At 38.9% G+C, this 22,123-nt stretch overlaps 1 protein-coding gene and 1 non-coding gene across 4 annotated transcripts; one reads left to right on the forward strand and one right to left on the reverse strand.

Moving 5' to 3' along the window:
• Nucleotides 1-57: 57 nt before the first annotated feature.
• On the forward strand, nucleotides 58-21,218 carry CSTF2 (cleavage stimulation factor subunit 2). Of its 3 annotated transcripts, XM_063720981.1 has the most exons (16): nucleotides 58-165; nucleotides 1,199-1,277; nucleotides 1,929-2,098; nucleotides 2,971-3,107; nucleotides 3,556-3,675; nucleotides 3,790-3,927; nucleotides 6,317-6,440; nucleotides 7,723-7,785; nucleotides 10,501-10,560; nucleotides 10,743-10,829; nucleotides 11,208-11,349; nucleotides 12,433-12,608; nucleotides 12,879-13,171; nucleotides 17,030-17,140; nucleotides 17,928-18,053; nucleotides 20,401-21,218. In XM_063720981.1, the coding sequence occupies exons 1-15, from the start codon at nucleotides 108-110 to the stop codon at nucleotides 18,048-18,050; spliced, it is 1,881 nt and encodes a 626-aa protein (XP_063577051.1). In that variant the 5' UTR covers nucleotides 58-107; the 3' UTR covers nucleotides 18,051-18,053; nucleotides 20,401-21,218.
• LOC112131165 (small nucleolar RNA SNORA9) lies at nucleotides 2,298-2,430 on the reverse strand. Its single transcript, XR_002913303.1, has one exon. It is a non-coding gene; the product is annotated as a small nucleolar RNA SNORA9 (small nucleolar RNA).
• Nucleotides 21,219-22,123: the final 905 nt, after the last annotated feature.

Below are 22,123 nucleotides of genomic sequence, written 5' to 3' on the forward strand. Positions count from 1 at the left end.
GCCCAGGCACTTCCGGCTCACGCGCCGTACGGAAGCGTGCTCAGCGCTGGGCTTGTGCTCCGTACGGAAGTGTGCTTTGGCGCACCGGAAGCCGACTCAACAGAGCTATGGCGGGTTTGACTGTGAGAGACCCAGCGGTGGATCGTTCTCTACGTTCTGTGTTCGGTGAGAGGAATTCGTTGTAGTCAAGCTTCGGGGAAGGACTCCCCCCTCTGCACCTCCTATATCATGAATCGCTACCGGAGCCGCTGACGGTTCGGACGTGCAGTTCTCCCTGGCTATCCTGTAGGGCGTCCAACCTGGTGGACTCATGAGCAAAGAGATGTTCCCATTCTGCCGAGGTCTCGTAGGCTTTCCGCAATATCAGTGGGGAAGTTAGACTAGCGTTCAGCTTCTGTGCGTTTCTCCTTTCATGAGCTTCAATTATTCTCTAGAGGAGAAGGCGCACGGCAACAGCTCCTCACTGTCCCGTACTACTTCTCATCCTCTGTCCCAGAATACAGACTATATGCTGAGGGTATAGATCCTAGTGTCCACTTCTTGTCCTCTCCTAAGGACTTTCATCCTTTGCTTTTTATCTGTAACATTTTAGTTCATCAATAGTGGTAGCGGCCACCTGGTGTCCTGAGATGGCTTGTAAGTGAATGAATGAATGAACTATTAAGGTGTCTTCAGAGGAATTTTAAAAAGGATGGAAACGATTCTGAATTATCTTTTTGGCTGAAATAAGTTGTTTTTAAAAATACGTATGATTATTTTAGAGTACCATTTGAAAGGGACATGACAAAGTAGAATACTTTTTAAACATCTTTCACTACATTCATCGTCATTCTCCCTTAAATGTTGTATGTGTGGAAATACATAGGAACCTGTTTTAAAAATTATATTAAATAACATTGATATTTTTTGTAGTCACTGATGAGACTTGCAGATCTTTAGGTAAATACCAGTGCCGAAGTATTTATTTGCACCAAAGTTAAGGAAAATCTAACACTTGTCAGATCAGTCTGAGAGTACCTACACATTTTGTATTTAGTTTCAGTGGTATATTTCCTTTATTAAGAGGTCTGAAGAAATACAATGGAATTGGGATTGGAGAACACTATTTTGAGTCTTATATTTGATGATACAAGTTTACTTTCTCACTAAAGATCTATGTTATAAACAGAATTTTAATGTTACCTATTTTCTTCCTTAGTGGGGAACATTCCTTATGAAGCTACTGAAGAGCAGTTGAAGGACATCTTTTCTGAGGTTGGACCTGTTGTTAGTTTCAGGTGAGATCCCCTTTTCCTTCATGGTGGGAGCTTCTTAAAAATCACCACAGATTTGGCTCTTAGTAATAATGGCAGGTTTTCTTTACTGGTGACTTTTCACATACATTTTGTTCTTGTAACAGCTTTATTGAGATATAATTGATATACTATACAATTGACATTTATTCTTACCTAAAGTATGTTTTTTTCATTAAAAATGTTTTTTAGGCAGGGCATAGTGACTCACGCCTGTAATCCCAGCACTTTGGGAGGCCAAGGCAGGCGGATCACCTGGGGTCAGGAGTTCGAGACCATCCTGACCAATATGGTGAAACCTTGTCTCTACTAAAAATACAAAAATTAGCCGCCGTGGTGGCACATGCCTGTAGTCCCAGCTACTCGGGAGGCTGAGACAGGAGAATTGCTTGAACCCGGGAGGCAGAGATAGCAGTGAGCCAAGATCATGCCACTGCACTCCAGCCTGGGCAACAGAGCAAGACTCCATCTCAGGAAAAAAAAAAAAAAAGAAAAAGTTTTAAAAAATATTTCTGTGAGGCTGTCAGAGATATAAGGTTATTTATGTTACAGTGGGCCCAATTAAAGCATGGCAGTGTTAGCAGGAACCCTGTATGTATGTAACATTTGTTCCTGACACTTGGTTCTGCTCTCCAGATTGGTATACGATAGAGAGACAGGAAAGCCAAAGGGTTATGGCTTCTGTGAATACCAAGACCAAGAGACAGCACTTAGTGCCATGCGGAACCTGAATGGGCGCGAATTCAGTGGGAGAGCACTTCGAGTGGACAATGCTGCCAGTGAAAAGAACAAAGAAGAGCTGAAGAGTGAGTACAAATCCAACTTGGATGCAGTATGGGTTAGTAAAGATGTAACAGTGAAGATTTTCCATTTCTGATATGTTTTAGAATATGCTGAAATGGTTAGCCACACAGCTTGTTTATTACTTGACTGACCTGATGTGCCTGAGTTAGGCAAGTATTATATATATCTTTTTCAAAATTTTTTATAAATTTTTTTTCAAGTAATTGTCTGAAATTTCTATACCCTTGCTCTGGATGGAGCAGGGCAAGGCCTCAAACCGTTTCAAAACTGTTCTGGCAAGCACTGTAGGGATGCATAGGGTCACTGCAGACTTAAGCATGCTGGAGGCTTGCTAGTAAGTGTATATCTTTAAGAAACAGATAAAGTTGACATTAGAAATTCTTCAGTTGCTCCAGCCTGGGCGACAGAGCGAGACTCTGTCTCAAAAAAAAAAAAAAAAAAAAAGAATTTCCATTGCTAAGGAGTTATTTCCAGTTAAAGATGAATTCAAATTCATCAAGCCATTAGTAGTACTAACTATGGCATTAGTCATTCCTGTCACTGTTTTCAGGAATTTTTAAAGTTAGCATATTTTTCTCTTTTAACCTTTTGTTTCTGAAATGACTTGGCAAAAGAAGCCAATGTGCCTAGTTCTCTAACTTAGGTTAACATTGTCCTTCCATGTGATCATGATCCCCAGCTTTCCTCTGAGAACAGAAAATACACTCTCACTTTCCTCCACAGAAACAAGAGGCTTTCACATCATTTATTTCCCAGCTCTGGAGAATCTAAAATTATCAGCTGGTTCTTAGAGCAGCCCTGAAAAGTAGATATTTGAAATGATTTAGCTTTTTGTTTTGCCTCCCTAACTTTCTTGTACTTTCTTCTTGATTAGGCCTTGGCACTGGTGCCCCTGTCATTGAGTCACCTTATGGAGAGACCATCAGTCCTGAGGATGCCCCTGAGTCCATTAGCAAAGCAGTTGCCAGCCTTCCACCAGAGCAGATGTTTGAGCTGATGAAACAAATGAAGGTGGGAGGAGGCATTAGGTTATGAATAAAGCAAATCACATCAGGTTTTCAAGGAGTTACTTGAATTAGTTCCCTGAGCTCAAATAGAAATTGTCTGTAGACCACCATTTCTTGCACCTTCAATATTCTGTATGTACACAGTATATTTTACATTTTGTACGAAGAGCTTTCTAACAAACACAGCTATCCAAACAATCCAGCTGGAGTTTTGTGGCCCATAGATGTCAGATGTAGATATTAAAATTTGGCTTTTTTCCTAAATGATAGTATCACAGTACTTGAAATGCCTCTTTCTTCTCTTGCCTGCCATGACCAAGGCTTTTTTGTGCCATGCAGAAACTAATGGTGAAGAGCCTCTTGAATATTACATTTCTCAGAGGGGAATGGCTCTAAATCACTATCAGTTTCTAAGTCATAAGTATTAAACCTGAATCTGCTTATCTTCTCAGCTCTGTGTCCAGAATAGTCCCCAGGAGGCACGGAACATGTTGCTTCAGAACCCTCAGCTGGCTTATGCTTTGCTGCAAGCACAGGTAGTGATGAGAATTGTGGATCCGGAAATTGCCCTGGTGAGTGCTTCTGGTTCTTTTATGGAAATGGTCGGGTAAACCTTGAGTGGGATAGGAACTACCTGACTGCTTTGTTAAACAGACAGCTCATAGGTTTGTCTTTTCACTTTTTAGAAAATTCTGCATCGCCAGACAAATATCCCAACGCTGATTGCAGGCAACCCTCAGCCAGTCCATGGTGCTGGGCCTGGCTCAGGATCCAATGTGTCAATGAACCAGCAGAATCCTCAGGCCCCTCAGGCCCAGTCTTTGGTAGGGCTTTATCCCTTAACATTTTTTTGTATCTGTCTTAGAATGTCATTTTCTTTTTAGGAGAATATATTGAAAGAAGAATGGTCAGGAACCAGAGATGATAATTTCAATTTCCAGGCATAAAAGCAATTTCCAGGTTGCAGAGCACATGACATCTGAATGAATATAGATTCGATTCCAAGTTTGTAAAACAAAGAGATCCTTCCCGTATGCCCTTTTCTTATAAGCTAACTTTGTGTGTATGTGCATGCCTGGCACTGTGGTTGGCACTTCGGTATTCCATATGCATTATCTCATTTAATCCTCAAAGCAATTGTATGAGGTTGGCACTCTTATTATCTCCATTCTTACTGATGAAAAAAGTAAAGCTTGCTTTCAAAGCATGACACAAAACCCTAAAGCCATAAAAAATTGATACATTTGAAAACTAAAAAATTTCTATATAAAGAAAAAAATAAGTATCAAAGACATGACAAATTGAGAAAAAGTATTTACCACACATGTGATGGACAACAGACTAATAAAGAGCCCATAGTCATTCACAAGAATGTTTATTGCCTTAGAGTGAAAAATTGGAAATGTCCTAAATGTACATCAATGGAAGAATGGAGAAAATGTGTGGTACATTCATCCAGTGAAATACTGTACAACAGTTAAACTACATGTATCAACATGAATGACTTTGAAAAACATAATTCCATACAGCAGTTAAGATGAACTAGGATACATAATATCAACACAAATAATTCCAGTAACATACGGACATGAAACTAAGTGAATATGGATGCATTCCCGAAATGTAGGATATATGTTTCTGCATAAATCCCCAAAATATGTGGAGTGAGTTGCAAAATAATATATTGAGTATATAATGATTCATATAAAATTTTAAAACATTAAGAAGATGTCTTAGCGGTCATCTAAGGAGAAGAGAGCACAGGATGCGATTGGGGAAGACCATACAGGCCATTGGTTTATTTTATTTACTTATTTATTTCCTAAGCTGGGTGGCTATTTTATTTTCTATATGATTTGTATATCTGTAATTTTTCATAATAAATTTTAAAAGGCTTCCTATAAATTAGTAAGAAAATTTCCAATAACCCGGTAGAAAAATGGGAAATAGACATAAATATTTCACAAAAGTAGAAATATAAAGTAAATATATAAAAATGTATTCAACCTCAAAATAAGATAACGTAATAAGTTATCATTTATATATGTAATGTTATAAGATAAAGTAAATAGAAACTACAATAAGCTACCATTTTTCATTTCTCAGGTTGGCAGAGGTACAGGGCAGGGGCCAGCAAACATTTTTCTGTAAATGCTCAGACAGTAAATATTTTTGGCTTTGCAAGTCACAGGATCTGCCACAGCTACTCTGCCATGGTAGTATGAAATCAGCCATAGGCAATATGTGAACAAGTGTTTGTGGTTGTGTTCCATTAAAAGTTTGTTTATAAAACCAGGCAGTGAGCCCGATTTGGCCCATGGGTCATAGTTTGCCAACCCCTGCTCTAAATAAATAAATAAATACATTTTCAGAGGTAGAAAAAAAAACTAAGGCCCGGAGAGGTTAGCTGGTCCAAAAATTGACACAATTATAAGTGGCAGATCTAGTTCTGAACCTGGTTTTATCTGACCTCACAGCCAGTTTTCTCTTAACTACTTTCCTATACAGCTCTTCCTTTTCTGTTGTAGAGTTTTGTGTTCCTTAAACGTGTATGTAATTTTTTTTATATAACTTGGCTTTTATTCTTTATTTATTGAGCTGTTTCTAATTCAAGGGACTAAGTTTTTTGGGGAATGCACAGATGAAAAGATGACATTCTCTTTTTCTCAACGAGTTTTAATGTAGCATTAAAAAAAAAAAATTCACATTCCCCCAAAACCAGAATTATATCTAAGGACAGGAGTGAGAAAAAATTGGTTAAATTAAAAAAAAATTAATTTTAAAAATGTGGACTACCAGCAGTTGTTTTTTTTTAAAAAGAGTCCCAGTCTCCTTTTATGTTTCTTGGGTTTAGGGCTTTTTTTTTCTTTTTTTTTTTTTTTTTTTTTTTTACTCTTATTGGTAGCCCCAATCATGAAGTTAACAATAGGTGCTATGTGCTGCCTTGCCACACAGATAAGACTTGTCAATCTCTACATTGAGAATATGTTCCATCTTAACCATGTTCCATATAACCAGGCTCATGACGTGTATTGCAACTTGCTTCTGTGGAGTTTAAAGTGTGTGACAAATCTAATGCTGCATAAGACATGCCATACAAAAAGGATGTTTAGTAGTGTATTTGGGGCTGTTCATTTGAAGAGGACTTTTAAGGTCGTAGTATATTGAGTATCCACAGAGGCATGTACATACTCTGTTTTTTTTCTTGGTCAGGGTGGAATGCATGTCAATGGCGCACCTCCTCTGATGCAAGCTTCTATGCAGGGTGGAGTTCCAGCACCAGGGCAAATACCAGCTGCTGTCACAGGACCTGGCCCTGGTTCCTTAGCTCCTGGAGGTAAGTTTCATTTAGTCTTCACCATTTCAGTACTTGCTAAAGTTTTGTTATAGCCACTGTTGCAGTGCAGCCAAATATGATAATGGGATCCTTAGGTAAAATTAATACACAGCTAGAAAGTATATACCTTAGGTGGAGGAAATAGTAGATTTCTTACATTAAATCCTATATGTCTAATTATAAGAACAGGGAAAGGGACAGTAAAGTGAAAGAGCATAGTAAAACTTCCAAGTTAACAAGGGGGAAAATGGAATGAGTGGAAACGAAATCAAGCCAGCAAAAATAGAGAAAAGGATAAAAGGAAGAGACAGTGTAAAATAAGTAATAATAAATGTAGAGTAAGATGGAAGGAATAAAAACTAATGTAGTTGTTACTCTGCTAAATATGAATGAACTGTTAGATTAGGTTCAAAAGCTCATGAAGAAAACAGACAAAAAAATACAAGGTCACATTTGTTATAGCATATTAAACTGACGTAAAATTGTATTTTAACAAACATAATCAGAACAAACAACAAAAGGGAAAAAGAGAAATTTAAAAGCTATATACATTTATTGAAAGTATATAGATCGGCAATTAATAAGAGTATTGCTCATATACTTGTAACTGTTCCTTGTTCAACAATTGTAACTAAGAAGATTGAGTGAAATAATGATTCCCCATATGAAACATCTGTATGAACACATGATGTATTACCAATATTTAAAGTTTTTTTATGTAACAAACTTGCTTTTTGTTAATTTATCTTATCTAGGGTAGGTTGAGTACAACACTACTCATGGAGAGTGATTTAATTCTAAATTGTTCTGTTCTGTAGAGAATCCAGTCTGCAGAGCTAAGTTGATGAGGAATGGAAGAAGAGATTTTTTAAAGAAATTTCTGCAAACTCGGGAATTTTTTGTATCTACTTTAGGATTGTTATGTATCTACTTTATCCTAATAGAGTTATACTTGTATTTAAATTATCTTTCATGACAGGAGGTCCATGGGTAAGTGACATTGTTTTCCTGTATTATAGAAGAGCTTCCTGCCAAGAGTTTGATAACCAATGAGATGAATTATTCTTATTGAACTCACTATTCTGTCACTGAAACATAAAGTACAAGTTGTAAATATACTAACAAACCCCATCTTCTCTCTCATTGCATTGTTGAATATCTTCCTTTGTAGGTTTCTGCTTGTGGAGCAGAATGAGGAAATTTGTAAACTCAGCCACTGTTCTAATTTTTCTTTTCTGCTGTTCTAATTGGTGTTTTTTCTTGTCTGCCCTTTATCTTCTAGGAGGAATGCAGGCTCAGGTTGGAATGCCAGGAAGTGGACCAGTGTCCATGGAACGAGGGCAAGGTAAATAAATATTAATATCTGACTAATGTTAATTGGTCTTGGAAGTGTTCCACATCCACAGTATCTAATATGGCAGCCACTAACCACCCATGGCTATTTCAATATTAAATTAATTAAAATTAAGTAAAATTTAAAACTCAGTTCCTCAGTCGCAATAGCCACATTCCAAGTGCTCAGTGGCCACAGGTGACTAGTGGATACCACACAGGACATTGCAGATATAGAACATTTCTATCATCGTAAAAAGATCTATTGGACAGTGCTGGTCTAGACTTTCCACCTGGTGATTCAGAGTCCAGCTCTACAAGAATTGATAATGAAGCAAGTGGATCATTTGTTTCCTGATTCCTATTCTAATAATTCCACTGACATGTTCTCTCTCCCTGTGTGGATATCTGTTGACTGAGTAAGGAATTTTAATAATGAGCATGTAAATATGTGGCTGGGTATGTAGAAGACTAGATTTAAACCCCAGAGAAAACTGGGAGGGGATCATAGGTCTGTAAAGCCTACTTAATGAACATCTGTTGTGCCGTGGCTGTACTGCTATATACAACAGTAGCTGCTGCTCCAAAATCTCCATGTTATTTCTTCATGTTACTGGAGTTTGAAGGACAAGAAAGTGCAGTGGTTCCGTTGGAAACAATGTTAGGAGGAGAGATGGTAAGAAAAGAGAAGGAACTGAGTGCATACTATATGCCAGGCACTTTAATTTTCATAAATAATCTTGTGAGTTAGGTGGCAGCACCTCAGTTTTACAGGCAAAGAGTTGGAAGCTTAGAATAAGTTACTTTCTTAAGGGGACAAGGTAAGTAAATATTAATGTATGAGTAATGTGGACTGGATTTGGTGCTCTTATTCTCTCTTCCAACTAGTAAGTGGCAGAGCTAAGATTCAGAAGTCTTTGACTCCAGAATCTGTCCTCTTTCTGTCACTCCACACTGCCTCTGTTAACTTCCAAGTATATTCTTCAGTGTCTTCTACTCTTATTCCTTGGGAATAAGGTGATGGGAAAGACTGCTTTGGACAAGCATAGAGAAGCTTAAGGTTTTTTCTTTTGTAGCATATGGCTTATAAGTGGAACCCATTTAAAAAGCAAAATATTGGCTGGGCACAGTGGCTCATGCTTGTAATCCCAGCACTTTGAGAGGCTGAGGTGGGTGGATTGCTTGAGCTCAGAGGTTTGAAACTAGCCTAGACAACATGGCAAAACCCCATCTCTATAAAAAATACAAAAACTAGTTGGGCAATGGTGGTGTGCACTTGTGGTCCCAGCTACTTGGGAGGCCGAAGTGGAAGGATCACTTCAGCCCAACAGGTTGAGGCTGCAGTGAGCCATAATCGGGTACCACTGCACTCCAGCCTGGGCAACAGAGCAAGACCCTGTCTCAAAAAATATATATATATACACACACACACACGTATGTATACACACATACATACATAAACATTAATATACAAGCCTGTGGTTTTTACACTGGGGTTGGTTGCTGAAGTGACAGAATTGACTTTTTCTTGTTAGAAGTCTGACAGCAGGACAAGCTCCCTGGCCAAATATCTCATATTTTCTCTAAGCATCCCATGCTTTTGTGCTATTGTACGACCCCCTATCCCCACCGCACCACTGTCAATAGATCATATATGTTCCCCAGAGTATTTCTGCAGTAATGAGAAGGTATTAGGGTTTCAGTCATACTTCTGCCTGTCATGGGGCCAGCACTCAATCCATCAGGTTTTAGCTGTTTAACGCATACTTGCACAAGACATTTTCCTGTTATAGTTATCTTCACCTTTTTGTCAGAAATTGACAAAGGGAAATGACTCATATTTTGAGGGTATTTCCAGGATGTCTTCATGCAGAGACAAAGTGAAATGAGCTTTCTTTTATAGTTTCCTTCAGTACCCAGCAGAGGAAGCAAGAGTCTTTTCGTGTGTGCCTAGTTTGTCTTACTTTTCCTGAAATCCATGCTGCTTTTGTACATTTGTAATGCTAAAAGGAGATGGAGATGTTTGAGAAGATACTTCTTGCTTCCCTGCCATGTTTGTTTAGTGTTGGTACCCATGTCATCTCATTAGTCTTTGTTTGCTGTTGTCATGATGTTTATTATCAAAGACTTGCTGTGGCAGAGTATTTCTTGTGGAGTGATGTTCTCTTTCGTCATGTAAAGTTCATTCACTGCATTTCCCCATCTGATACATTTTTGACAGCAGAAATTTTTGTGCTTTAAAATGTGACAAAAATAGAATTGCCGTACTTCAGTTATGGCCGCTTCAGAATGAATCTTGCCTTCCAGATTCAGTGCAGTTTCTTTTATGTTTTGCTTCTGAAACTACATTTATGTTCTTTGCATAACTAGAAGATTCAAAACTATCCTTTTTATATATTTTTTTCCTAATGATTTCATAAGGAGACCTAAGGGAAAACTAGTAGCAGAGGTGAAAATCGAAAATGTCAGGTTATTCCCACCTAGATCAAACCAGTGCCCCCATGGGATTCTCTTTCAAAAGCTATCTGGTCAAAATGGAACTGTTTCAGAGACCCAAAGGAGCTAGTGTAGTTTAGAGAGATTTTGTAGCCTGGAGCAAGCCGATGAACTCTTGGCTTTTTAACTTATATATGTAAATCTCAGTCTCCGTGTGTGTATGTTTCTGCGTGTGTATGCAAGCTATTTTAAGTGTCTGCTCTTTCTCCTTTTGAACTTACTGCTTACCTAGGAACCCTACAGCACTCGCCCGTGGGACCCGCCGGGCCTGCATCAATTGAGCGAGTTCAAGGTACCCATTGTATCTGTGGGTTTCCTTTTGCTTGTGGTGTTCAGGGTGGGACGTTGAGAGGAAAAGAGCTGCGTGGCAGTCATCCTTGCGTTCAGAACCCAAAAGGGTAGTGTTTTTGGGTTTTTGTTTTTTTAATTTTTTCCTGTTGAGGCCACAAGCCTAAGATTGACCTCTTCACACAGGGCAGAGAACATGGATGATATGGGCATCTGTCCGAGGCTGTACTCCCTCCCTACTGGTGTCAGGAGGCTTGGATGGAATAGCAGTCTGTAAGGAGACAGCGGGTTCTTGCAGAGCCATGGCAGTGTTCACATATGCCAAGACTCTACCTCTCTTTTGTGACTCTGGTCCTTGAACTAAGATTGATTAGAAGGAAAACCAGGAGCATAAGTTTCTCCAGGTCGCAGTGCTAGTCCTTGGCAGGTTGCTCCCCAGTTTGCTCTTTATATAATTCCATCCATACCTCTGACATGGCACAGATTCTGCCTACACCCTGCTTCTGTTCTTGAGCTGCAAGAGGATTCTGCTGTGGTGAGGTTTCACCCACTCTAAGGTGTCTGAATTATGTTGTCAGTGGTATATAGAGTCATTTCTTGTTTGCTTATGTGTCTTTCACAGCAGTAACTCCCCGTTTGTTTCCCTGTCAGTGCCGATGCAAGACCCCAGAGCAGCTATGCAGCGGGGATCCTTGCCTGCCAACGTCCCAACCCCTCGAGGCTTGTTAGGAGATGCTCCGAATGATCCACGGGGAGGCACTTTACTTTCTGTAACTGGAGAGGTAGAGCCTAGGTAAGCACTAACATAGAAGGAAACAGTTGAAGAAATCAGAATTGTCCCTTCTTCCCTGAGAACAAAATCTTTCTCTACCAGTTGTACCTGTTTGCCTACTTCAAAAGATAGATCAATATTCATGGCCACTGTCCAAGGATAAGCACTTCTCCTAAGGCAGAACTATGTACTTGAGTATGTCATTTTGAGCTACTGTATTTTTAGAAATTGGAAATTTTAGTATACATACTTGAACAGGGAAATTTATAGTAGTGGAAATATTAATCATAGCAATAATAGGCCGGGTGCAATGGCTCACGCCTGTAATCCCAGTACTTTGGGAGGCCAAGGTGGGTGGATCACTTGAGGTCAGGAGTTCGAGACCTGCCTGGCCTACGTGGCGAAATCCCGTCTCTACTAAAAATAGAAAAATTAGCCAGGTGTGGTGGCGGGCACCTATAATTACAGCTACTCGGGAGGCTGAGGCAGGAGAATCACTTGAACCCAGGAGGTGGAGGTTGCAGTGAGCCGAGGTCATGCCACTGCACTCCAGCCTGGGCAACAAGAGTGAAACTCCATTTCAAAAGTAAATAAATAAATAAAATCATAATAGCAGTAATAATAATTGACATTAATGGGGATCATGCCTCTGACTTTGCTGTGAGTACTTTGCTTAGATCATCTTGTTAAATCCACAAGATCCTGTGAGATGGATACCATTATTAGTCCCATTTTACACATGAAACTGATGTGTGGAAAAGTTAAGTAATATGTCCAATATCACACAGCTAATAAGTGATAGAGCCTAGATTTGAACCCATACAGTCTGAATCCAGAGCTCATGTTCTTATGCATTGTTCTGCAAACTCATACGTATAATGAATATTCATTGATTCCTCCCTAATTATGAACCAAATACAAAATTCTAGAATACATGGATTCATATCTCTGTAGCTTTTCTTCCATCTATTTGGTGTTATTTTCTTGTTAGTGTTCATAGACTGTTTACATCAGCTCTTTGTTGGATGTTTACTTACTGATCTGGCTGGTACTTTGTTGTTGTTTTGTTCTATTTTAAAATATAACGTTTTTCTCCATCTCCAGAGGTTACTTGGGACCACCTCATCAGGGTCCACCCATGCACCATGTCCCTGGCCATGAGAGCCGAGGACCACCCCCACATGAACTGAGGGGAGGGCCATTACCCGAGCCCAGACCTCTAATGGCAGAACCAAGAGGACCCATGCTAGATCAGAGGGGTCCACCCTTGGATGGCAGAGGTAAGGGGAGATCACATTGCAAATGCCATAATGAACTCAGCTGTCTTGGGCTCTAATCTGGGATAAAGAATGCTGGAACAGTAGGTTTGCAAGCATCTTTAAGGTTTATCCACAAATCTGAGAAACTGGGGAGGAGAGAATAGTCTCATATGTTAATAGCTGAGGGGGCAAATGTGACTAGAAGAGATTTCTATCTTTCTTGGATTGTTCATCATTCTTGCAGTACATGCAAGTAGCTACATAATGGTTTTCTTACAATTTTCTTTATAGGTGGAAGGGATCCCCGAGGAATAGATGCACGAGGGATGGAGGCCCGAGCCATGGAGGCAAGAGGGTTAGATGCCAGAGGATTGGAGGCCCGTGCAATGGAGGCCCGTGCGATGGAAGCTCGTGCGATGGAGGCCCGAGCGATGGAGGCCCGTGCGATGGAAGTCCGAGGGATGGAGGCCAGAGGCATGGATACCAGAGGCCCAGTGCCTGGCCCCAGAGGACCTATACCTAGTGGAATGCAGGGTCCCAGTCCAATTAACATGGGGGCGGTTGTCCCCCAGGGATCCAGACAGGTATGTGTAGCACTGACTTCTGGCATCCAAGTGAAATCTTGATCTATTCAGGAATTGATTATTGAGCCTAATTATTACTGCCTTCTGACTTGGGCTGTTTCTCAGCTTGTTAGAAAGGGAAGACTCGGATCTCCCTGTAGCTTCTCTATCCCTTAGGGTGGTGATTTTCTGGCTATCAGGATTGTAGTTCCAAAAAAAACAACCTTATCCCACAATAAGTAGCTATTCATTTGGAGCAGAGCCCCTGAAAATTTAGGGGTTAGAAAGTAGTCTTCATTGGGGTACAAACCAACATCATGTACACGGTTTTTTCCAAAATATACTTGCCCGGATCTCATCCCAGGTATAACTCAGAATCTCTTATCAGTAGGATCTGAGCATGGATAGTTTGAAAAACTTCCCCCAAATGATTCTAATGTGAACCCTGACTGGGAACCACGGGGTTAGAGTATATGAAGAGCTGTTAGTGGCCATTTAGATAATCTTAGGTTTACAGAGACCTGTGTTAATTTATTGTCATCACATAGCCTAAGTGAACAGTGGAATGTGAAAGGCAATTTATTAATAATCACCTTAAAAGGTGTGGAACTGAAGTCTTGTCTCCTCTCTTTTGTTTGGGTCTCTGCCTGTGTGTACATGCTCCCTCTTCATCTTCACTTTGTTGTGGAGAGGTGGTATGTGTGTTTCTTCTGTGAGTTTTTATATGCTGGCACCTTCATTTCCCTCTAACTGCTCCACCTTCCTTTTCCCCCCTTCCTCTATGTACTTCTCTCTTCTATTTTTTTATGTGTCTTCCTCCCCATGTCTGTGGGTATGAGAGAGAGAAAGATAATGGCAGAGCTGGAATGGAATACATCAGTCGTCTAATTCCCTCAGTTTATAGGTTTGGAAATTAAGGCCCAAGAACTCAGGTGACTTGACCAAATTCACATGACTAAAAAGTGGCAGAGCAAGGAACAGAAGCCACTACTTTTTCCACTTTACTACTGTGTCCTGTTATCTTCACATTTGTGTGTGTGTATATGTGTGGATATGTGTCTACCCCCTCCTCTGTAATATGAAATACAAATAGAGGGTTTTTTTGCTATGTGTAGAATAAAACTGTTCTCTATTGTGTTTGAAGTGTTTGTGGGCCTTGATTTTTATTGTACTCTCTATGGTCAGTAGCCTAGTAACAGAAATGGTTTTTATGCATTCATTCTGTCACTCAGCAAATATTTATTGAGCACCTACTATGTACCAAACATAGATCTAGATACGGGGGATACTGCAGTGTGAACAGAACAAAGCCCCTTCCCCCATGGGCTTACATTCTAGTTGGGAAGACAGATAACCAACAAATAACTGCATAATGCGCTTATGTAATTTTACTGGTAGTTCTATGGTGCAAGACATTGCAAGTAAGGGTTGGAAGAACATTTCTGGATAATATTTTGCTCCTTTCTCTCTGCTGGTACTTGAACTTATTACCCTAATACTAGGTTTATATCATTTTCATTAGTAGATTCGATAAAGCCAATTAGATCTGAGGCAAGAGAAAATACAAATTTTATCTTCAAACCTTTAAAAAAATTTTAAATATATTAACTTATAAATATATATATTCGTTCATCTATAAAAGATATATATATTAAGAACTTCAAGCCAGGCATGGTGACATGCACCTGTAGTGCCAGCACTCTGGAGGCTGGGGCGGGAAGACCATTTAAGCCTAGGAGCTTGAGGCTGTGGTGCATTCTAATCGCACCTGTGACTAGCCACTGCACTCCAGCCTGGGAAGCATATTAGACTCCCATCTTTAAAAAAAAAGAAAGCCAGGGTAGAATCCTGTAGTCCCAGCTACTCTGGAGGCTAAGGCAGGAGGATCAGTAGAGCCAAGGAGTTGGAGGCCAGCCTACACAAGATAGTGAGACCACATCTTAAACTAAAAGGAACCTTGCTTCCTCTCCTCTGCTTGTCTCCCCTGTGGCCCTCTAGGTCCTGTAGATAATCACTTTTATTAGATTTTTCATGTTACTTTCTGGAAAATATGAATATATATTATTTTTCCCCTTTCACTGTTCTGTACCTTTTTTTTTTAACTTAACAACATGTCCTTAATTCATACTTTTAAATTAGATTTTAAAATTAACTGTAGTCCACTTAGTTAGAAACTTGTGGGCAAAAGGCTTATTATTACTAGGGTGATTATACAATTTATCATCTAAAGGAGAACATGAAAGAAAGTGCTGTTACTTTACTTGGAGGCAAAAACATAAACTGGGACTATCTTAGGGAAACCAAGATGTATGGTCACTCTTGCTAGTACTTATCTGCCTAGAACAAGCACACCTAGAAACTTAAAATGGCCGTTATCAAGTGGTTAGATCACAGTTACAGTACCTCAGATTCAAGCTTCAAAAAGATTATACTCAATTCCGAATTGTGCTGCTATAAACTCATGTGACCAAACACCACCCGTTCCCCAATAACCTATGGAAATAAAAAATTTAAAAAAAAAGATTGTACTCATAGGTGTCTCAGACCCATAATAGCTCGTTAATGTTCAGATTGGTCTCTGGAAACTTGTCTCTGGTTTCAGTATTGATAATGAACACAACAGTGATAATATTCTAGCAGTCTGTACAAATCTGTACTAATGTTTCATCTATCCATTGTCTTTGGGAAATGAGTTAATGCATGTAAGTGAATGTTCCAGATAATAGAACTATTCTACCAAGTTTTTTAACTTTTTTAATAAAAAAATTATAAGATGTATTTGATATTTCCTTTCTTGAACAGGATACAAAAAAATAGTTTAATCAGTTTTGACTACTCAAGGTCATCATTAAATAGATTCATTATTGTCTATGCCGTAATATAAAACATAGTTATCTCCTGTTTGGTTTCTGGTCTCCTTCACTGTCAGGCTGTCGCCTGGCTCTTCATATTGCTGAAGTGGTATCTGCTCCTAACAGTTGTTTATCCATATTTCTTTTATGTTTTGCTGCTTCTAATCTGCTGGGTAAGCAGGTAACAAGTTTGTTAACAATATGTGTTTATTAAGAGAGTACCTAAGCCCTGGGTGAATGCCTGAGTGTGAACATAATGCTTATATAGGGACATTCTAACAGTTACATTTGGTACTCAAGAGATCTTTTCCTTGGGTTCTGGTAGTCTTGCAAAGGGTTGAACTCATTGAAGATCTTAAATACCAGTAAGTATGATATCACTGTACTTGCTTCTTTCACTTGAGTCAGTCATATTTTTTGGTCTACATTTAGCAGAAAGCATCTGCCATATGTTCTCTATGGAAAGCTATAAACAGCAAATGTTGGGCTAATAGCAGTCTTTTTCCTGGAGGCCTTCCCATTGCCTTTCTGCCTCTCTGACATTATGAACATCTCTGCCTCACTTGTGGGATAGGGCCCTTTGGGACAAACTACCTGTATCTGATTGAACTAGGGTAGGGGGTGGCCCTGTGAATGTAACTTCCCCAGTGGACCAGCATACATTTTCTCTAGACTCTGTTGGCTTTCATTTGTATTTCCAGTGAGCACTAGTTTCCAGGGTGCTCTCAGTTTTCACTGTGCTTATTTGGCTGAATTTTGATTAATTCAGTGGTATCCAGTTGTGCTGTGTGATATTTGTTGATGATGCTGGAGTGGTTGTAAGCAAGTATGTCGAACTTGCTAGTTGATCTCTGGCTAAACCCTGCCTTCTGCTATTGCTAACAGTAGAAAATGATCTTCAGAGTCATTGATTTGCTTTTTTTACTCATATCTGTATAGAGATCGTAATTTGTCACATTATTACTGAATTCAGGTTACCAATACATTAAAAATGCCAAAAATCTCTCTTTTTTCTTTGTACACATAGGTCCCAGTCATGCAGGGAACAGGAATGCAAGGAGCGAGTATACAGGGTGGAAGCCAGCCTGGCGGCTTTAGTCCTGGGCAGAACCAAGTCACTCCACAGGATCATGAGAAGGTAAGCAACACTGTCTGACTGCCTCCTTATGCACAATTCTAGCCTTTTTGATTCCTCTTTTCACAGTTACCATGTGACGATCCTGGGTCTTCAAAGTCCCTTTGGAGGTGATGTTTATTCTAACTTAGAACTCTTTTATGATCTTGTTACCTGAAAATTTGTGAGTCTGGTCCTGAAGTTCCGAATGGATGTGAAGTTCTTAAATGGATGTAAATGGCAGCTTATTTTATATTTCACACTCATCTGCCAATAGCAGGTTTTTCTTGTTCAGGCCAGATTGACCTGAAAATCCACACCCTTTTTCCTTCCCTTTCTACTTTATCCCTAAAAACAATAGTAGATTCTCCATGATTATATCTTTCTGTTTTTATATTTGACCATTGTGGGGAGCTTATGTCTGATGGAAAGGCTAAAATTTGTGAAAAAGAGAGACTTTCAAAACAGGATTAAAACTTGAAGGATTTCCAGGGCTCACAGATACCATCTTAGTCTCCGGGAACTTTGCGTTCATGAAGTTGTCTGTTTTGAATCGTCTAATCTTAGGTATTTTAATTTATACTTGTTCTTTTCATTGTACCTTTTCTCACCAGTTTTTTTTTATTTTTTATTTTTTTTGGAGGGGGGCTGTTGGTTTTTTTCTGTGTGAAATGTTCTTCCTTTTTCCATTTTGCTTCTTATCCCACTACAGTAGCTTTTTGGACAGAAGCTGGTGGTGGGTTTTTTGTTTTGTTTTGTATTTTTTAGCTGCCATCATTAAAACTCACTACCTTTTTTTTCCTCTGCACAGGCTGCTTTGATTATGCAGGTTCTACAACTGACTGCAGACCAGATTGCCATGTTGCCTCCTGAGCAAAGGCAGAGTATCCTGATTTTAAAGGAACAAATACAGAAATCCACTGGAGCACCTTGATAGGTGAGCAAACTTAATCCCCATCTGAGTAGGACTAGCTCCTTGTCTATTCTGGATATATACTTTTAACCTTAACCAACAAGATTGTTCTCTCAGCGGCCCTCAATCCACTCAGTTAGACTCTCCTTTACCCTTCAGTAGGTCAGCTCCTGTAGGGATAGAGTAAGGCTATACAATATTTGTTCAGTTGTTGAATTGCTTATAATCTTTCCTAATGACAAAGGTAATGTATGATCAGTTTAACAAAAGTAATCATATACAGAAATGTAGAAAGTGAAAGGTAAAAAGCCCTGTTTCCTCAATCTTACTCCCCAGACAAAACCTCTAAATATAGTTTGGTGTGTATCCTTTTACAATCAGTTGTATTATTTTATTCCAAACTGTCCTGTCAAAATGGAAAAAATACAAAGCATTTCAATAAAATGTGTAAATATTTTGTTTCCTGTATTTATTTTATAGTGAATATTTTGATGTTGAACTATAGTAGCACATAATTTAAGGTAGTAAATGTCCGTCATCACCATCAGTTTCTATATATTTTGGAGATCGCTGTACCCTGCTACCCTTATTTTTCTTGCTCATCATTTAGGCAGAAAGAATCCAGGGGCCAAGCACAGTGGCTTAGCCCTGAAATCTCAGCTTTGGCAGGCTGAGGTGGAAGGATTACTTGAGACCAGGAGTTCAAGACCAGCCTAAGCAACATAGTGAGACCCCATCTTTACAAAAATTTTAAAAAAAATTAGCCAGGCATGGTGAGATGCACCTATAGTTCCAGCTACTTGTGAGGCTGAGGTGGGAGGACTGCTTGAGTCCAGGAGGTCAAGGCTGCAGTGAGCCATGATTATGCCACTGCACTCTAGCCTGGGTCACAGAGTGAGGCCCTGTGTCAAAAAAAAAAAAAAAAAGGATCCAGGTAACCTGCTTCATAAATAATCATGTGACAGCTTGATTACACATACATGTATCAGTGTTTCTTTTAAAAAAAATTTCCCCAGCATTTTGTATTTTATAAACAATTCTTTTTTCTAAAAACAGTTTAAAATTCACGTTGCCCCACTATCAGGTAGGACAGCACAATTTAAATTTCTACTTTTTACCCCATCCATATTATAATTCCTATTCTTATGTTATATAATAGTGAACTCATTTAACTATTAATAATTACCACTCTTACAAAATATATCATTTTAATCCATACTTGTGATGTCTTTAAACATTTAAACTGCAACTATGCATCATATATGTATTTAGACTTTAAATGAATTAATGAGAAGCTGTCATAGATAGAAGGCTCAGTAGACTTTTGGTACCTTAACGTTTTATTCCACAAACCCCACATATTCTTTTTTTTTTTTTTTAGTAAAAGTATAGACTACCTATTACATTCAGAGGAAAAGATAAAAATTATTTCTTTTACTAATTTACTTAAGCCAGAGAAGGCATTCCCTACAATGTGAGAAAATTACTGCTTACTGTTTCTGGATAGTGGAGGTAGAAATGTTTCTGAAATTTCTTTCATTATATTTTTGCTTATAAGATGTTTAATTTAAGGCCTTGCATATTAACCACAAGGCAAAGTTTTTGTCTATTTTTTTTACCTTTTATTTTTAAATAGTCATAGACTCAAGGAAAGTTGGAAAAATAGTACAAGGAGTCTCATGTACCCTTCACCCAGTGTAGTACAAAACCAAGAAATTGACATTGGCACATTACTGTTAACTTGACTACAAACTCAGTTTTCACCATTTTAAAAAAACTATCATAATTTGTCTATATGTATGTGTGGTTCTATGCAATTTTATGTGGGCAAGATCTTATTGTGTGTCTACTGGTGTTTGTGCATACCATGGCTAAAGTGTTGGCTTTTCCTCCATCCTGTACCTAGCTAGTTGTGATCCATCTCTGCCATCATGGACAGGCTTCTATACTATTGTCATTAGAGATGAATGGTTCTCAAACAAGGGCAGTTTTGCCCCCTAGGGGACATTGTCTTGAGACATTTTTGGTCATCACAACTTTAGGGAGTATGGCATGCTACTGGCATTCAGTGGGTAGAGGCCAGAGATGCTGCTAAACATCCCATAATGCACAGGATGGTCCCCCTCACCCACTTCCCAATAGCAACTAGTACTCCAGCCCAAAATGTCAGTAGTGCTGAGGTTGAGAAACCCTGCTGCAAGGGCTGATTGCTTTGAGGAGGCAGGAGACAGACACCTTGCAGATCTGTCCTGGTGATTTGATTGTATGCCTGTCCTCCCTCCCCTAGCCTTTTTATTTTTTTTCCTGAAGTTTTTCCTGAAGAGAGCTTTGTCTTCACTTCTAATGGCTTTATCCTAACTTCTTCTTACAGGTTTTCAAAAATACCTGGCAAGAAATCTGGAAATTCTATAATTTTGTTGAAATATTGAAAAAAGATGACCTGCATCCTAACCCTTGAATGACTCAAATCAGTGCCAGGTGGAGGACTCCCATCACCTTCTCTCAGAACAAAATCACTTCATTTTATTGTCTTAGTTTGTATATTTTCTGTGACTTGAAATAAACTTTGAACACAATTTTAGTACACTGCAAATTGATACACATGACCTTTTTGCTTTTAAAAAGCTTAACACTAAGGGTGAAACCTTAGATGTGTTTTCTACCCTTACTGCAGTATTGTACTTTAACATATTGCCATAGTTTTGTTTTTATTTTAAGTTAACCATTTATTCTTCTTGATGATATTTGAGAATTTCTCAGAAGCAATGTTTTCTGGAACTAGGTTTTTGTTTAGTTTGCTTCCAGTAAGAATTATTATAAGGCTTTGCCCTCTGAAAATATTCTAGCACTTCTGAGTCTTCTGGGAGAAAATAGCACATGCTTAGAGCTATAAAATGGTCAGAAGGCTAACAGAGCAAAGAGCCTAGCACAGCCGTGTGTTTAGTTTAGAAAAATCCAAATATCAAAATGCATTTGTTTCAATAGCAGGTCTGAACATGTATAATTCAGAGTTAAGACAAAAATTGTTTTAGCACTGGTTTGAGTAGTGTCAGCAACACAAGAGACTGTTGACATTTACTTGTGTGTTCTTAAACTTATCAGTCTAGGCAGTCAACTTTGAAAGTTTAAAAAGCCACTGATTTTTCACATGTTCAAGATGAAATAAAAACAGAAATCAAATGAACAAAATACATTTCATCCTATCTTCCAGGCAGTCCCTAACCTGCAGCCCTACCCTGTAACTATGTTTATTCTGGGAACTTAAAACACAGAAAACCCTAAAACTTGTACATTCTTCTCATTTTAAGTGAACCAAATGTAGAGCACAGTCAGATTGCTCATTAGGTCTGCTCCTGCCTGCTTCCTTGCGGATAGGTTTGAACATAATTAGTGCCATTAGCTCTAATCTATGGGTCTTATTGCCTAGTATTTCTCTCTCTCTCTCGCTGCTGCCTCGTCCTCTCCCCCCACCCCAACCCCGTCTCTCTTGTAGTGGCATTAAGGAGGAACATGGTTTCTCTCCATCAGGCAAACCTCAAGAGGTTAAGAGTTGCCTTAATAATCAGTAAAGTTCTACTGGAACTACTTTTGAGCCAATTTTTCTTGGAATCCTATCCCCTGGGTTAGGATTATGGTCAGGTGAATTAAAAGCCTGGCATAGGCTTAGAGAATGTAATAGCATATTGCTTACATGTCTAGCAAAAGAATGCAAAGATAATCAACTTTTTGAGTGACAATGAAATTGAGGGATTTTCTACTCATATAAACATTTATAAGAAATTTGCTGATTAAGGTATTTCATATTACAACTTTGCAAGAAAAACTTGCTCAAAGCAGGTGAGGAGCTTTCTGTGTATCCTGCTCATCCCCAGTTCAACTTGGATGTTGGCTATGCATAGGATTTATTATATTCATTACCATGAATGTAATAAATCTTGAATTTATGCATACTCCCATAAATATTCAAGCCTTGGGATATTGATTTTGGCAGCCATCATATCTCGAAGTGAGTGTGTCAATATATTTAGACATGGAGACCAAGAGTGATGCCTTTCTCATTAGGAACTCGTTATAAGTTTCAAGATTCCAAATCA

This window comes from Pongo abelii, chromosome X (assembly GCF_028885655.2).
Source record: "Pongo abelii isolate AG06213 chromosome X, NHGRI_mPonAbe1-v2.0_pri, whole genome shotgun sequence".
NCBI lineage: Eukaryota > Metazoa > Chordata > Mammalia > Primates > Hominidae > Pongo > Pongo abelii.

Bases quoted from the DNA above. Each gene is read 5' to 3' on its own strand.
- CSTF2 (XM_063720981.1), top strand. From the start codon at position 108: ATGGCGGGTTTGACTGTGAGAGACCCAGCGGTGGATCGTTCTCTACGT. The intron at 2,099-2,970 runs GTGAGTACAAAT...CTTCTTGATTAG, and splicing joins GAACAAAGAAGAGCTGAAGA to GCCTTGGCACTGGTGCCCCT. The intron at 3,108-3,555 runs GTGGGAGGAGGC...TTATCTTCTCAG, and splicing joins AGCTGATGAAACAAATGAAG to CTCTGTGTCCAGAATAGTCC.